The sequence below is a fragment of the Anopheles marshallii genome, chromosome 3, assembly GCF_943734725.1.
Source record: "Anopheles marshallii chromosome 3, idAnoMarsDA_429_01, whole genome shotgun sequence".
NCBI classification, from domain to species: Eukaryota; Metazoa; Arthropoda; class Insecta; order Diptera; family Culicidae; genus Anopheles; species Anopheles marshallii.
In genome coordinates, this window is record NC_071327.1 from 12,684,558 (window position 1) to 12,702,056 (window position 17,499).

At 45.1% G+C, this 17,499-nt stretch overlaps 4 protein-coding genes across 4 annotated transcripts; 2 read left to right on the forward strand and 2 right to left on the reverse strand.

The window, feature by feature from the left end:
• Positions 1-2,690: 2,690 nt before the first annotated feature.
• On the reverse strand, positions 2,691-4,112 carry LOC128710940 (cyclic AMP-dependent transcription factor ATF-7). The gene is made up of 2 exons (XM_053805804.1): positions 3,190-4,112; positions 2,691-3,123 (listed from the first exon to the last, which is right to left on the reverse strand). Exons 1-2 carry the CDS (start codon positions 4,110-4,112, stop codon positions 2,691-2,693), a joined length of 1,356 nt encoding a protein of 451 aa, XP_053661779.1.
• Positions 4,113-4,686: 574 nt separating this feature from the next.
• On the forward strand, positions 4,687-5,910 carry LOC128710947 (2-oxoglutarate and iron-dependent oxygenase JMJD4 homolog). Its single transcript, XM_053805811.1, has one exon. It carries the CDS (start codon positions 4,687-4,689, stop codon positions 5,908-5,910), a length of 1,224 nt encoding a protein of 407 aa, XP_053661786.1.
• Positions 5,911-6,006: 96 nt separating this feature from the next.
• On the reverse strand, positions 6,007-7,221 carry LOC128711710 (alpha-methylacyl-CoA racemase). Its single transcript, XM_053806593.1, has 2 exons — positions 7,114-7,221; positions 6,007-7,041 (listed from the first exon to the last, which is right to left on the reverse strand). Exons 1-2 carry the CDS (start codon positions 7,219-7,221, stop codon positions 6,007-6,009), a joined length of 1,143 nt encoding a protein of 380 aa, XP_053662568.1.
• A 1,957-nt stretch (positions 7,222-9,178) lies between these two features.
• On the forward strand, positions 9,179-12,502 carry LOC128714639 (AT-rich interactive domain-containing protein 1B). Its single transcript, XM_053809515.1, has one exon. The coding sequence runs from the start codon at positions 9,179-9,181 to the stop codon at positions 12,500-12,502; it is 3,324 nt and encodes a 1,107-aa protein (XP_053665490.1).
• The last annotated feature ends 4,997 nt before the right edge of the window (positions 12,503-17,499 follow it).

Below are 17,499 nucleotides of genomic sequence, written 5' to 3' on the forward strand. Positions count from 1 at the left end.
GCTATAGAATGGAAATCTTGGAGACCAATAAGCAACCCGCTCCAAAACATTGCTTCATCAAAAACTCTCCATCCACCCAAAAAGTGAATAAATTTTTAACGCCCGTAGTCCACTCGAACGGTGCCAAAGTGTTCACAGTTAATTTCATACCTCGTAAAGGCGCGATTTTGCCCGGACGCCGGTACGTGACTTTTTGCCGTAGGTCCGTTCCATCTTTCCGGGCCATTTGGATCGCATCAATCAGTGCCTTAGCCGATGCTGTTGGCCCGCCATCAGGTACCTATAAATAATACTTCGACGGAACGGAATGTAAACGAAACAGCAACATCGGTCGCATCCATGCTGCTCTACCTAGCCATGCTACTATTCATATGCGGCCGTTGACCAACCACACTGTGCCGGATGCCGATCTGAAGAGAGAGATGTGTGTTTTTTTTTTGGTACGCATATCTCTTGCCTCAAAGGTGTGAGCTAGAATACATTCGTTCTAAGGGCTACTTCAAACCGGTCGGGGATCTCTTTCAACTATACTTCGGATTTCACAGGCAGACATGCGGAACTGGAATGCTAATGACAACGCAGTGTAAACAGTTCTAGTACGTACGTCTCATCCATTCCACACTGCCCAATCCGTTTTCCTACCCTGCTCCGTTCCCAATGATCCGTATACTTCTGCAACCAAACGACCAACCTCATAACTCTTGTTATGTGACACTTTGGCGTTTACGACACGAAACGCAAAAAATGAAAAGAATTAGTTCAAGGTTTTCTTTCGGTTTGTTTCGAAAAGAAAACTTGGTGTTCTCCCATCTTTCCTCACCTCACGAAAACACTCAATGCCAGGATCACTGCTGGCGCTCGCACCAAAGCGTGACCACGCAAAATTTCATCCCATTCTGTTCCGTCTTTGATCCGCGTGAAGGTGTTTCGGAACATTACACGCCTCGCACACGCGGGATTGGCCATTTAATTTGCTGGCTGCAGGGGAATTAAATCGCTGGAATAACGTGATCGCGAATATAAACACATCATTAAACTCGATCACTGTGTTTATCGGATGTGTGCTGGGCCACCAATAGCTCGGGCAGGCAAAAACCTTCCGGACCGAGGAAGGCGTAACGTGGCGTTTACGCTGTGAAATGATTTTGTTTGCGTTCGTCGGATCAAGGAAACATCGAAATTGACCAGCGTTGGCAAGTAGCTAAAGGTCAAAACAAGCTTGCGGGCAGGCGCTGGAGATGGTCAAGAAACAGGAACGTGTTTACTGCTTACCCGTTTGGATTTAAGATCCAACGGAAAGTGGGAAGATGTAGCATACGGTTATCTATCTTCCCGGGTCCATTCCATTGTTGATGGACGGAAAATCGATTGGTGTGCTGCAAATCGATACGAAACATTCCTGTGCCTTGAGCAAATCCGTGTTTGCCATACGCGAGATCTCGATCGCGTAATGCACGCATTATTTAGGTGCTTTCGACCCGTAAATAAACTCATATTCACTCACCTCACGAATGGTGCAAATCCCGAACACAACCAAACCCAGGTTCAAACGAAGCGAGCCCGAACAGCTGCACGGAAAGTAAGAAATGTACCACTTCTTTTTAAACGCTTTCGTCTAATTCCTCACAAAACTCATCGCATATTCAGCTTTACGCTTGTATTACAATACTGTCCGTTAGTTATCAACACTGCTTAACAGCATAATATTGACAACCGCAGAGAAACGTCCGCACTACCGAGCATCAGATTCACGACTAAACCACCTTCTCTTACCGTGATTCTTCACACGCATGTGATCAAACATAAGCCGCATGAACGGCGCATGCGTTACGCACATTACTTTCTCTCCCGATCTCTACCGAGCTGGGAGTGTAGCTCATACCTTAACTGTGTTCATATATTTACTACTTCTCGTTGTAGATTTGCTGAGCAGGTTTATTAAGCAATATAACGCGTACTAACAATTACAATGTTTTCGATGTTGTACAAAGGAACAAATGTACTGAACAACTACTATTCCCATCTTTTAAAAAGAAACACTACGTGTTTCAAGCAAAACTACTAGAGGGCAAGTCCCATTATTAAAGGGCGTTAGATGGGCGGGTCCGGATTAGGGACCGGGAACACTCTAATCAGGCACTATTCTATCGCTTTGCTTGATCGTTTGCATCCATGTTGGTCTGATCTAGTAGACGTCTTATCTTGAAAATGTCTTTATGGGCTAGCAGTTACACTTTAAAAGTCCTTTCACACAAACTAATACATGTTGTTAATCAGGTTGAATCAGATTTGATAATATTAAACAAAACGATAACAAGCTCACTGTGTCTTAAAGTTTTACTCTAACTATGCGATTTGAAATCCACTAACAAATGTAATGTTTACTTTACTTGTACAGCTGTTTTTCTATATAAATATCTTGCATACCTTTGCCCTTTAGACATATTTAGCGTTTAGATGAAATAAGCATAAAACAATTTGATTGATACCGGTTATTTCCATGTGAATTTATATAATGTAACATTTGTATGGTCAGTAATGCACGACGTTGTCGGAGTTATGATCTATCTTGATATCTTAAATAACAAAAATGCCTATTGCAGCAGGTTTTAACCGACAAAGTCCTAAAATCACTGATAAAAAAAAGAAATTAACAATAAATGCCAAAAAAAAAAACAAAACTCTTATGTTTACCCAGTCCCATCCTGTAAGGCACCTGATCCACTATCTGATACACCACTCACTACAGCGGGCGCAGCTGGTTGCGCGGCCGTCGATCCCATCAAAATGATTATTGGCATACGGTTAAAAGTGTTGCTATCGATGATGTGCGATGTAATTAATCGTTGCTGTGGGACGGACAGTGGAGCCGGCTGCTGTTGTTGCTGTTCGATTGTGTTGAGCAGTGCGGCACTCGCATCCTGCTGCGCAACGGAGGCGTTCGCAGTACTTTGCAACGTACCCTGCACCAGGGCAACCTTTAAGGAACCGTTGCTACGCGTTACGTTACAGTTGCGGTGGGCGTACTGCATTTCGGCGAGCTGTGTTCGCAGTCGAATGTTCTCCTCTTCCAGCAGGCGGTTGCGCTGAAGTTGCTGATCTTGGCTTTTCTTAACGCGCAAGCTGTAAAGGAAAAAAAAAACACTATATTAATAACGCTGCGTTCGAAATTCCAGGGATTATTATTACCGATAGCGTTTAGCGGCCTCCTTCCATCGTTCATGCTTTAAATCGACTTTCTCGTCCGTAGGTTTAATGAGATCGACTGGTTTCGCGGGTTTGATGGGCGCCTCTGCCTTACCCTCCTCGTGTTTTACACGTTTCTTAGCCGACGTACTCTCCTTCGGTCCCTGCGACGTCTCACGCACTTTTGCTAAATGTTCTTTTAGCTTCTCTTTGACATGAACGTTTCCTTCCGCAGGTAGCTTTGTATCCGAAGGGCCGGACGGAATGATTATGACTGGAATTGATTCGCTTGCGTGCGATATGTGTTGTACGGACGGCTTCGGAAGTATATCCACCACAGAAGGCGTTTTACGCTTGGTGGGTGTCTTTTTCGAGCTTTTATTAACAGTCACCGCATGTTCTAGTTGCTGTTGCTTAGTTCGCAAAGACGTTCCGCTTGCTTTAATCTTTTGTCGTTGCTTAGCAGCGACATTCTCGCTACCAACGGGATCAAGCGACGATCGATCGACACCACTGGGGAATATGTGCGGGGTATGCAGTGTTTCCCCGTCTGCAGCTCGACAGGAGAGCGAGATAGTCGTGTGTGGAGTGGCCAAAGGGGTCTGTTCACCGGACAACGAAGAACCACTGCTCGCACCCGATTCAACCGCTCGGCGAAACGTCTCATCAAACGGATTCACCTTTTGTAGGTCCTCGAACAAACCAACCTCTTCACATTTACCAATCAAACGCGTCGGGGTGGGTGTTTGGTCGGCGAAGATGACCCCCGGACCTTTCAGCGGCATCTCCAGGTTCAGGCTCAAGTCGTGCTTTTTCGTGTGCACATTGCAATGCAGCTCGGTGGTAAAGCTCTGCTTGCATCCATCGATTTTGCACTGGAATTCCTCCTTCACTGGAGTATCGGAATGATCTTGTTTCTCCTCCATCGTACTAGGTGACGTCGTATGAAGTTGACTTTTAGAGGAATAGTTTCACGAAAACACAAGGTACACTGTTACACTCAACAACGAATCGGCGGCAGATTGGGCAAGAAATCTTGCCAGCATTTTGCAATGCGCCTGAACCAACAGAAGATGTTATATTTTACGGTTTAATGTGATGTATGCGAAAGTGAACTGAACGTTTGTGGCTTTTCTGATGTTCTGGTATTTTTCTTGTGTTGTCTTTTTTTCTCGTGGGATGTCAGTTGATCGTTCAACAGTGATGGCAGTTTCGATAAGCTAGCTGCAGCGAACGAGATTATTTTTTACGAGCTGCATTTGTAAGATAGTTCTGAAGTATGGGAATTACTGAAATTTAGGGAGATATCGTAAATCGAACGAAAAATCTATATTTGCAAAGAATTTACAATTGATGCTATGGGAAATCTTGCAAGCTGTCATTTGTGGTGACGGTTATCGTCGCCCAGTGTGCAAGGTGTGTTTATTTTGCTGGAGTACGCGCGCATTGTTTATCCGGGTGCAAACAGTTCCCGCGGGTTCAGTTCCTTAACGCAATTGGATGGAAGAAATCGAAATTACGTCCCCTACAACTGATACCACAATTTCGAACGTCTGCGATGACAAAATTGAACGCGTAACGCTGAGCAATATTTCGTATGATATTTTTTTTCGAAACTTTATCCAACTAAACCGTGCCGTTGTTGTTGAAGGAATTGCAACCGATTGGGAATGCTTCCGGCGCTGGATTGATTGGTCCGTGATTCCATCGAAACTCAATGTCACGTATTTGAAAGAGATTTTGCCGAATGTTCCTGTACCGGTGGCGGACTGTGGAAAGCAGCGTTATAATTCGCACGAGAAAATTGAGCGATCGCTGTTTGATTTCCTGCGATCTTGGGAGTACGATGAAACGAACGGTGACGGCTCGTCGATGCCGGAAGTACAGCGCAATCGATACTACCTCAAAGATTGGCACCTTCGCAGTGAATGCCCGAAGTATAACTTCTATCGCACACCAGCCCTCTTCGCGTCGGATTGGTTGAACGAGTATCTCGTCGAAACTGGTTCCGATGACTATCGCTTCGTGTACATTGGACCGAAAGGCACGTGGACTGCGTTCCATGCGGATGTCTTTGGATCGTACAGCTGGTCTGTCAACATATTTGGCCAGAAGCAGTGGTATCTATTACCACCCGGCGAGGAACAAAAACTGCTCAATAGTTTGCGAAATCTACCTTTCAGCATCACGAAACAAAGCCTCCAAGATGCCGGTGTGTCGTTTTTCTCCATTCTGCAGCAACCGGGTGAAGCCATATTCGTACCGTCCGGATGGTACCATCAGGTGACAAACGTTGAGGATGCCATATCCGTTAATCATAATTGGTTTAATGGGTGCAACGTGATGACGATATGGAGCAATCTTCGTGAGGCGCTGGGAGACGTTCAGCGTGAGATTGATGATTGTCGCGATATGGACAACTTTGACGAGCACTGTCAGGTGATGCTGAAGGCTAGCTTCGGTATGGATTATGCTGATTTTTTGGCCATCATACAACATGTCTGTGATAAACGTTTGAGGAGCCTTAAGGATGGTAAACATGTGGAGCAGATTGATAGTTATGTGCTTGGAAGAAACCACGTGATGTACGATCTAATTACAGTACGTGAACTGCTTACGGAGATGATGAAAAGCAAATCATTGGCCAATTATCCTGATCTCAACGATTTGGCTTTGGCTTGTTTGCAACGAATTACATCAGCGAATATTGATAATATTGATTAGCGAAAAACGTATCATATATATATTTATTATGAATAAGATAAAAGTCCCGTAACCAAACAAGGTTAAAAAAGTTGTTTCTATGGCCAATAAACTGTATCACATCTTTGGTTTGTTGGAAAGCAGTAAAACACCTTCCTCATACAAGTGAACAAGTTCCTTGCGCTCCATACCGATTTCGCTCAGTATTTCCTCAGCCATTTCTAGCTCACTTCTTTCCTTCACTGTCGCACCGGAACGGGCTGGCGTACGGCTTAGTTTTGGTGCCGGTGTAGGAACCAGCACGTCATCCTCAGTTTGTCGATAATTTACAAACACACTGCGGTCAAGGTTGTGCTGGTACGATTCTACCTCGTCTGGCGTTAATACCGGAAAGACACAAGCATCCTTATTGTTGAAAATTTCCATCCATTCATCACGCGTTTTTGTCTTAAACGTGTCTTCGAATAGTTCTCTTCGCTTTTCATCATCTTCAAACTGTGGCAAATCGGCATTCAAGCCGAGCCCCTCCAGTAGCAAACGGTAGAATTTGTTTTCGATCGCACCAACGGATAGGAATTTCCCATCCTTCGTTTCATATGTATCGTAAAAATGGGCCCCACCATCCAGGATATTCTCGCCACGCGCTTTACCCCACACCGGTAGGCTTTGAGATCGGAACAGCCAGCTTCCGACATATGCAGCACCTTCTACCATCGCATGATCTATAATCTGGCCCTTGCCGGAACGATGTCTTTCGACGATGGCTGCAAGAATGCCAAAGGCACACATCAGCCCACCGCCTGCAAAGTCGGCCACTAAATTGATCGGTGCTGTCGGTTTGTTCGTTTTACGTCCCAGCATCGAAAGTACTCCGGAAAGCGCAACGTAGTTAAGATCGTGACCAGCACGAACTGCATGTGTCCCGGTTTGTCCAAAACCCGTCAATCTCGCATAAATAAGCCGAGGATTGTCCTGTAGAAGTACGCTGGGACCTAGACCAAACTTTTCCATCACACCCGGTCGGAATGGCTCTATCAGTACATCTGACCCACTGCACAAGGAACGGACCATATCAATTGCTTTCGGTTGTTTCAGATTTAAGGCGAGCGATCGTTTACCTCCCTGCAGTACATCGAGCGAGTTGCGAGGATTCTAGAGCATGAAGTAGAGAGCATTACAACCATGTTAATGAGAGCCGATTCTATTACTTCCCAAAGACGTTACCATATCAATCCTCGTAACAGTAGCACCAAAGTCGGCTAGCAGCATGCCACAAAACGGTCCCGGGGCCAATCCAACGAACTCGATAACCTTTATTCCCTTGAGAGCCATGTCGAGAGCCTTCTGTGTTCACGCGGAAGACCATTCGAACACTTTGGCAGTGGAAGGACTGAACTTTGGAATCGTTGTTTTCATCCGGAAATTATTAGGCAATGGTCCAAGCAACTTTGTAGAACTGAAACAGAAGATGGCAAATCGTATTATCTGTTGAGGCATTCTATTGCTAATTGCATTCAAAATAATCTAGAGGGCGATAAAATAATGTTGACTATTGTAATAATTGAATTTATTGTATTTATTTTGGCATAAACTTTGTACGACTTTTCAGTATTCACTTTGTACGAACGAATCGAAAAAGTACAACATATTCATAGATAAGGTTGAAAAGGAATACTTATCAATAATAACAAAGGATATTAGATTCGATAATAATATACAAATGAATAGTAAAAACAACCTAAAATAATGCAAGTTTCAATATACCGAAACTGTGGAATTTAAAATTGTACAGCTTTAGCTTTGCGGTACTGTATGCTCGAAATGTCTTTTGAATGTCGGGGTCGGTTGTCCGACGCGACTCTCCACTGTGCAATAATCATAGTGTGCGTGAAGCATAATACGCACACGCATTCACACACACTGACTCAACTATGTACAAAAATTCCACAGCGCGTTGATTGTGTTTCGGAGCAGATTTGTTCCGTCGTCCTAATTTTCATTTTATTATTATTTACTTTAGTTGCGTTGCGTTTTAGTTTAATTTGTTTGGACCCATTTTAAGTGCTGTGCAGTGGCTCGCAGAAAGTGAAGTGCGTTTCGTTGTGGTGTCTTTTTACGTTGCCGTGAGTTTTGGTTTTGTTCGTGCGCTTTTAACAAAGTGGCTTCTTCTTCGCTGGCCCATCATCACAGCACGTCAAAGCAGAGCAGTTAAAGTGCTGACCTCGCTTGTGGGACTGGCAGGACCCACGGGGCAGGGTGTCGATCGGTGTAGCGCGAGTGAGACGGATCATAAACGTTGTAATAACGTGGAGAAGAAAGCGAAGCGGAACGGGAAACTTGCGAATGCAAATAAATTTCCGTACATAATAGCCAACGAACGGGTGTGCATCGCCAGCAGGGCGTTTTTCTTAGTTCGCGTTTTCATTTCGGGCGGGTCTCTCAAGGCGCCACAGTGCAACGGGAACATACGGCCCACTCTCCCTTTTTTGTGCATAGCAAAGCCGCACCAACTTCAAGGATTCGCAGCAAAAGAAGAAATCGCGCCCCTTTTTGATCCATACCAAATGGGGAGAAATTTTCGATCCCCCTAAAACCCGCCACAAAAGTGACAGCAGCATAAGAGCCAGAGTCACACACAAGAATAGAGAACAATAACGAAATGCAACGGTTCGCAGCACAACAGCCTACGGAAGATCGCGATATTAAGGTATAACACTTGAAACCAACAAAAGATCGTTTTTCTGCACGCTAGCATAATATATAATGTGTTTCAAATTTTGAATTTTAGGGCACCGAACGTGTGAAGCTCTTGTTGTGAAAAATGAACCGTTCCGTGCATGGTGGCGGAATCCGTGCCTTATCGACTGTTGGCACCGCCGACTCGCCCCGAAGTGGTGGGAATGTTCGTATGAAACATGTATGATTCAACAACGACGATGAGTGTACGAATGCAGTTGCCGCAAGCTTCCTTCACGCGACCGATGCGCTCGGTTTGATGACGGTCGCTCGCGTTGGATGATGGATTGAATGTGCAAATGAATGATTCACGATCGACTTCGAAGCAACGAACGAACGAATAGAAGCAGCTTGCCTGATAGTGGAGATTGCAAAAGCAACGAGCGTTTTTCAGAAAGGCCTCTTCATTGAAGTATTGTATAGAAGGGGCAAAAAAACACGACCGTAGACATTTTATTGGTACGGTTTGCAGCGGTTATCATCGAAATACGTCCGAGGGGACTAATCGGTGATAAAGCCTGTAATCGCGCTCGTGAGTGTGTTATTAAAAACGATGGGTGATGCGAAGGTAAAGCAGCAGCCCTTTTTCGGGAATCAAATTCACCATCACCATCATCATCATCAGACTCACGAATCGCCCTCCGGTACAACATCGAAAGCAAACGGTACCGTTACCATGGAAACGGTAGTTATGGATCCAAAGCATGCCACAGGTGGGCTGTTACCGGTAAGCCCCCAACAACAACCAGGCAAGGATACAATGAGCGGTAACAACGGTACACCTGTTGCGGGAAAAGACAAGAGTCCTGCTAGTCTTAAGTACGAGCAGCTGAAACTTCGCAAGCAAGAGCTAGAAAAGCGCCTCAATGAAAAATATAGCCAACTGCAGCAAATAAAGCGCGAAGAAGCGCAACTGATTGGGATGTATCCGAGCGATTTCAGCTGCGGCATCGGCCCATCCAGTTCGTCCGATGGGGTGAATGGAACGTCCGGAACGGGTAGTGGCGGTGCTGGAACGGGCAACGGAGCTGCGCCAACGTTACGACGCAAAATCGGTACCAGCTTTAAGCTGCCGGAAAATCTGCTCAACAACAAAGAGGACGACATTAACAAACTGCTGCTGGAGAAACAAATACAGCAGCAAATATCAGAAGCATCGCTGCGGTTGGCGAACGATACCGGCCAACCCAAATCCGTACGCCGAACGCATAAACAAAATTACGAAATGGCCCAGCAGAAGCTGTTAGCGATCAATCAGAACTTAAGCGTACTGAAGAAACGCCAACAGCAGAAAGAGCAACAGCAGCAGCAGCAACAGCTAAAGGACCAGCAGGCACAGCAAGCCAATGATCATCGGCCCACCTCACGGGATGATATCGATCTGCATAAAACGGCCCAGGTGAATCGGTTCCGATCGAACAGCAACAGCAGCAGCATGCTGATGCACCTTTCCGAACGGCGCAATTCTGTCAAATCCAATACCTCCTCCAATGCGTCCGGTAGCATTACGGGGCATCATATGATGCAGCAACATCAGCATCATCAACAGATGCTACAGGTACAAATACCCGGTGGTCATTATCATCTTTCGCAACAACCGCAGCATCAGCAACAGCACCAGAGTCAACAGATATCGCCTTACTCAATTCACAGCGGTATTATACCGTCCGGTTCGCAGAGCATGACATCGGCCGCCTCGGCTGCCATGATATCCCAGCTCAGCATGCTACGGCACCGTGCCCGAACGGATAGCTTCCCGGGTATAGCGACAAATTACGATTCCGCCTCGGCTGGTTCCGGCACAACGGAGCAAAGCCTTAAAATGTCGCCGCTCAGCGGAAGTGGAAGTATTGCCAGTGGAGGCAGCAACATGCAGCAAGCAGCGTCGTCCACCCACGGCCATCATCATCTACATCCGCATCACCATCACCATCATCAGATCGGTCCGGGACCGGGTAGAATGAACAGACTGATACAGCAACAAATGGGGATGAATTATAGTCCGCCGGCTCCGAGTGGCGCCAGCACCACCACCACTCCTGGATATGTGCTCTCCCCTACGTCAGTTGGAGTTTCGCCGGGCGGAAACGGAACCGGCCAGGCGTTCGTTTACGATGCGAAAGTGATCTCAAGGCTGCAAGGTGGTGGCGCAGGTGTTAACAACAATGCTCGCTCACCGCAAGCAGTGATAGCGTCTTACGGTCACATTGTAAATGATCAGAACTATTGCCCCAATACGATGACTGCTGCGGGACAAAGCGTAACTACTGCAGGTGGAGCTCCTGGGTATGACTACACGACGCACGATCCAGCAGCGTCATCTGTCCCAGCCGGTCTTGGAGGATATTGGATGACGCTAGAGAACGGTGAAAAAGTATGGTGCTCCGTCGATAGTCGTCAGTTTTCGAGTCTTGACCGTAAGCAACAAAGTACCGGTGTTGGTGGGAGTATGAAGCTATCGCGTACGAGCACCAAGCTGAGCGGAGGTGGCCCCAAATCATCGGGCCAGTTCGGTGCAGTAACACCGGCTGTGAAATCTTCCTCCCTGGGTAACTTCCAGGAGTATATCGGGAAATCGTCGTCGCTGGATGACAATGACATGATGTCTGTGCAGCCGGATGCCATCTCTGTCACGTCCGGTTCCAGCGAGCATAAAAAGCGCGAGAAGGTATGGCGCGAAACGTCACTTGACAGTCCGGTGGTGAAACATAAAGCACTGCCACCGGTTCCACCTTCATTGTCCGGGCAAGGTCAGATGTCACCATCGTCAATCGGTAGCGGACAATTGATGGGTTCACCGCATGGTGGCGTGGTACCACAGTCCCCGCCATATATTCCACCGATGAGTAGCAATCCTTCCACGGCTCCACTACACATTAACACGAACGTTTCTGGGTACGGTGGACCATGCTCGCCTTTGCTACTTTCGCCACAACAGATGCGTTACTATCAGCAACGACAGCAACAGCTGCTGGAACAACAACGGCAAAGGATAAAGCTGCAACAGGTGCAACAGCAACAACAATTTCACACCGTCTCAAAGCAACAGGAATCCGTGTCGCCCCGGTCACCGATGGGTTCGATAGGTGGTGGAATACGTAATTCATATCAATCGCAACCAGACCCTCCAATTATGCCACCCTACCAGTCGCGACATCAGCATCCGCCACCTCCTCCATTGCCACCACCGAACCAACACCATTATCACCATTCGCAGCAGCTGCAGAATCGGTTGCAGCATCCACCTTCAACGCCTGCCCAACCACAACATCTGGACCTCTTGCCATCTATTTCCGCCCATCATTCGCCCTCCCTCGGTCATCATCGTGCAACGAGTGCTCAGCATCAGGCCGATTCCGGCTATTATCCGCTTGCAGGACATCTCTCCAACACGCTCTCCTCCCGGCATCCGGATCTGGTCATTTCACCCACGCTATCGCAAGCATCCTCCCACACGCTTACCTCCGTTGTGCAGGCGTTACCGGTCATTGGAGGTTTAGAAGAAAACGGACTTTCTGGTCCATCCTCGCCAACACCTTCCGCCGGTAAGGTACAGGGAACAGCAGCCGCGCCACCATCCGACATACAGATGGAATCACCCAAAAACATGACCGTTGTCCAACAAGGCAAGATTATGCCCTACAAGGAGGTGACGAAACCGTTTGAGATGTCCGATTTCTACAAATATTCCACCAAATACCGGCAAAAGCAGCAGCAACAGCAGCAGAACCAGCTGCAACAGTTGTCCCCATCGGAGGTGGGTAGCCCGGTAGGGAACGATGGTGATCCGGCAGGTGGTGGTGACGGCATTCATAAAGGCATCTACCAGCCACCTAATCGGTCGATCTGTCAACCGCTCGTGAACCACTACAACTGAACCCCTGGACGGGAAAAAAACAACGAAAACAGAGAGGCATGCACAGTGCGGCAATTGTAAAGATTTCAATGTTAACCCTGAAAACATATTTAATACGATAAGCGTTTAATAGGGCGTTTCGTCCCAAAATCAGTAACTGTAGGGTGCTGGCAAGAATGTAACTAAGACTATTTGTACCTGTTGCGTGCGTATTCACTAGACGGTTTTGTGTGTCTTTGGACGCGATAGGCAGTAAAGACGGGATTGTAAACATGGCTTGTCCATGATTTGTTTGCAGATTGTGGCCCAACCCAATGTATGCGGTTGGATTTTTATGTTTGCCGTTTTGTACTACACATTCATTCTGTGCCGTTATCGCAGCGTCTTTTTTTGCCGATAACAACGGTTTTCTCTCCCCCCTTTCCTGGCCGATAGGGTGCTGAACTGACTTCTGTATCAGACACAAATTGGTACGGGTCTTTTTCTCCCTTTTGTTTATTTCCTGTGTTTTGGGTGTTTGTTGTACATTGTGCAAGTGCGGAAAATGGGTGCAATTCTTCTCCTCATTTCTTGTACGCTGTACAAGACTGTTTAGGACGATGAATAAGAATGATAAATTAACAGTTCGTTGAAAACGATCTGATAAATCGTTGTATTTGGTTAGATTAAGGTTCTACATCCATAAACACCTACCCTATCTTAAAACGCCTTCTAAAACAATGTTTATTTTAAGTAAATTTCCAACTATGCAAACATTGGCCACTTTAAACATTATGCAGTACTATAATATTGATTGATCTTATTAGTTATTAAGAAGTTATGATACTCCGGGCGGTATCTGAACAGAGGGAACTAGCTGAGACGAAACGGTTTGAAGTGGGAATCAGTGGAATGTGCTTTTAATGGCCACAATGTGGCGTTCGATACGCAAGCATTCTTGTTTACCGTTGTTGTTTTGCAAACGAAGGACTAGTTTAGGTTGATTGATTGCTAATCATCGACGCTAGAGAACCGATAAGTGAAACTAGAGATTGTTTACTTAGTACAGGCGAGCAGAGGCAACCTATTGCTGCATAATACCAAAAGGCAAAACGCGGCGTACACTTATCTGGACGATATGTGTGTTCTGCCTTCAAGATATATTTAACCAATATTTCCGCTAAAGACTGAAATCGAAGGAACAACAGAACTTCCTCTCATTGCGGCGAAGCTTACGCCTTCCGTTTCCTACATACAAGACTTATTACCGCATTTCGAATGTATTTTTTTTCTTCAGTCAGCCGGCCTAAATGATACAACCATAAAAAGTAATGCAATTCAACAAAAGACTTGCAGCATTTGACAAAGAGAATAGCAAGAGTTTGATATTTGATAAGTAAATGCCCATGGCGGCACAAAGCTTAAGCAAGAATCTGCCTGGGCGATTAGCATGAGTAATGTTGTGCGGTACTGGGGACGCACTTAGGATATATGAAACTAGCGTGTGTGTGGCCTTATGATTCAGAGTTATTATTATTCTCACCGGACAGCACCCTTGGACCTCTCTAGAGGCGAAGGACATACACGGTTATTTAATCAGGACCATTGTACTTTTCATGATAGATGTAGCCAGCTGTACTACTCTTTACTCTGGTAGGAAATAGTTAGTTAGTTGGTAAGCGTTTCGTTCACAGTTAGCTGCAACACACGTTTGATTATTGCGGAATACGCTTGTTAAAATCTTCCATAAGTTAGTAAAATCAGCATCGATCGTTTTACATGTTGTGTGTAGTCATGCTCATACCCGTAACGTTCGGTAGGTCATTTGCAGCCCCGGATATACGCCCCCCATTGTTCAGCTGAAATTGAAGAAATTGTAATACAGCTAGCAATGCAGCGAGAATAAGCCAGAGCGGGTTTGTAATATACGATGCATTAGGTAATGTAATAGAATCCGAGCTATGTCTTAGCTAGTAAGGGAGGTGATAAGCAATGTAAGTATGTAGTGCGTGCATCATGTATGCATTATAGATCAATATTTGTGGGTAGCCTTTTTTCTTCATCGTTAAGAAATTATACGGCGTGCAGTGGAGTGCGAAATAAAAAGAAAATTTTTGGTACATTTTTTCAGCATGATCGTGCGTTTTTGGGTGAAAGTATTGAGAACAAAAAGTCCACCATTGGAATCATTGCAGGTTCTTTACCTTCACTGTAGTTGAGTATAAATTTTATATGTACATATATAGAACATCGGGCTGCCCGATACCAGCCTTATTGGGCTGGCCAATAACAGCCCTATTGGGCTGCCCATTAACAGTCCCAATAACAGCCTTATCGGGCTGCCTGATAACAGTCCCAATAATACCGTTATTGGGCCGCAATGATTGTACTACTTTAGTAACCATGTACTCTTTTTGTATAAGTATACTATTTTAGTAACCGTTTACTAAAACAGTGCAAACATGGTATACGGTGGATTACTAAAATAGTATACGTAAACTAAAATAGTATATGGCTACTAAAATAGTACATATCAAGCATATGGGGGATACTAAAATAGTATACAGATACTAAAATAGTATGTAGATACTAATATAGTATACGGATACTGAAATAGTGCATGTTTCATGGAACTGAAATAAAATGAAACATGAACCCATCATGAAACTTTTGAGTGAAATCGTCCTCTCAACTGTCTCTCCAATCAGGGATCAAAAACCATCACGCAAAACAGGGTGGTTCAAATCGTCACCCGTCCTCCATAAATACACAACGAAGGGCAACATTGACAAAAGGGTCTCTAAGTGTTACAATTACATAAAAGAACGCAACAATATTCCTTAAATGCAGTATGTCCTACCGAGTCGTTTTGTTTGAAAAACATAATATCAATCTGAATTGTAATATTCGGAGGTTTTTAGTACTTTTGCGTATTAATAATGTCATTGGTTGCACCGAACGGAAGAACGGAAGAATGCAAGAACGGATGTCTCGGCAACGATCGATTAATGAATGTGTATTTAGCATAACAGTTGCGCAGTAAGCTGGCATGCCCAATTAACGGATTTACATTTTTCGATACATTTTTGACGTTTTCGGGATCAGAATGTTGAAATATTTCAAACCGCACAAAAAGAGACATCTGTTCCACAGCGGTATGTTTAGTGTTTTAAACATAAACACACACTATGAAACCACTTTGACAGTTCGAAGAATAACAAACAGTTTTGCTTGCAAACGGGATCAACGCGTAGCGCAAAAAATTGTGATTTTTGCAGTTGTGAAGTGTTTAACCTAAAAATAGTGATAACTTTTCATTATTAAGTCTACCTCTATTTTCCTCACGTGTAATGAACAATGAAGCTGACACGAAATACACCACTGCGTGAGCAGGCAAGCATCAGCACCTTCACGGTGCGCGTGTGACAGAGTAAGCGTACGGGCAAGTGAAAAACAACCTCAGCCAGAGCGCAGCGAAACGGTAAATGTCATTCGGTTGTCATTACGTGCACCAGCAACGACACAGCGCATCGAGAGGGAGGAAAAGTTGTGATGATGTTTTCTTTGCCACAAAACCAGAACAACCAGCGGGGAAAATAGTGCAACGCAGAGTCAGTGGTTGTGCCAGACGGGCATGTTTTGCAGAAAACGAAAGTAACATCGGTACGTTCGGGCTGTGCTACACCTAGTGGTTTGAGGTTAAAATCCTGCAGTACAGACCAATCCACCTTCGCGTGGAGCACTGTGTGTGGGGCTACGCGAATAGCAAAATCAATTAAGCAGACAGCCTCTGCACACCTTAAACGAAGTTACGTGCAACCTTCAACCGTGAATTTAGCAGTGAAACGAACGAAATGTACGGATAAACAGTGTAACACAACACGGTGGAAGAGAAGGTGTGCATCGATTAGTTACAGGTGCAAATCCCAGCAAACACAGACTACCGAAGGAATGGAAAGCATTCCTGAGCGAAAGTCCGCCAGTCCTTGCACTGGCCCTTTCCTGTTCCTGTGTTGTTGTTTTTACAATCATCATAGGTCATACAGCAGTAGTAGCCCCGTGAACCGCGAGTTCCGGAGGCTACCGTAATACTCTCCAAACGCGCGCACGCCAAATGTTTTCCACCACGAATTAGAAATGTCCTAAAATTGTAGTATTGTTTGGTGATGTATTTTTGTTCAACTTGATTCTCTCTTTATTGCATGCCACATTTACCCTCGATGACGATCGATACTAGTTAGCTATGTTTGTTTTGTTTTTGTTTAAGCTGGAGAAGTTCAATCAGTAGAAGAAATGGACCTGCAATAGCGTACGAGGTAGTCTGCTCGATAATTGTCGTACTGCAGGCAACACAATAAGGGAAAGGTGCCAAAATAATGGGAGAGGACAAAACGTATCGATTCCTTATTTATAGCTCATATAAAGCATTATAGAGTGTCTCATCCGCAAAGTGAAAAGATTTCAGAAAGTGACTAAGATTGGATTTTCGATATACATCGCAAGCTGCTGAAAGTCGGCAGTAAAACTCCGGCTAATTGTGTTGCTTTGTTGCATGCTAAGTATCGAAGTTAGTTTGTTTTTAGTGGTCACACTTTCAACTCCATTTCCAAAATCTCAGCTGCCGGGGAATGAGAAGCAGTGTGTGTGTGTCGTGTTTTGATTGCACGTGCTAGAATTGTGTGTTGATCTCATTACTTTGATCTTTTTTTTATTGTTCAGTCATTCCTAATTTCTTTTATTTTTCTATATTCGCGGTGCAAGGTTCTTTGTTTGGCGTGCATAACGGGGTGCTAATGTAATAATTTATTTCTAATTGTGCACGTCTCCCACTAAAGCTGGCGGTTAATTTTCCCAGAACAATTTTCGATATTTTTCCCATTCATCGATGCGGAAAACAATTCTCCTCAACAAGGCCCAAATGACCTTCATGACCGCGGCGCGTTTATTCAATCCGTCGATGTCGCAATACACGCGCATTGTCACACATCTGTGTCAAGTTCTCTGGCCCTTCCCCCGTTATCTACGGTTTTCCACACCCT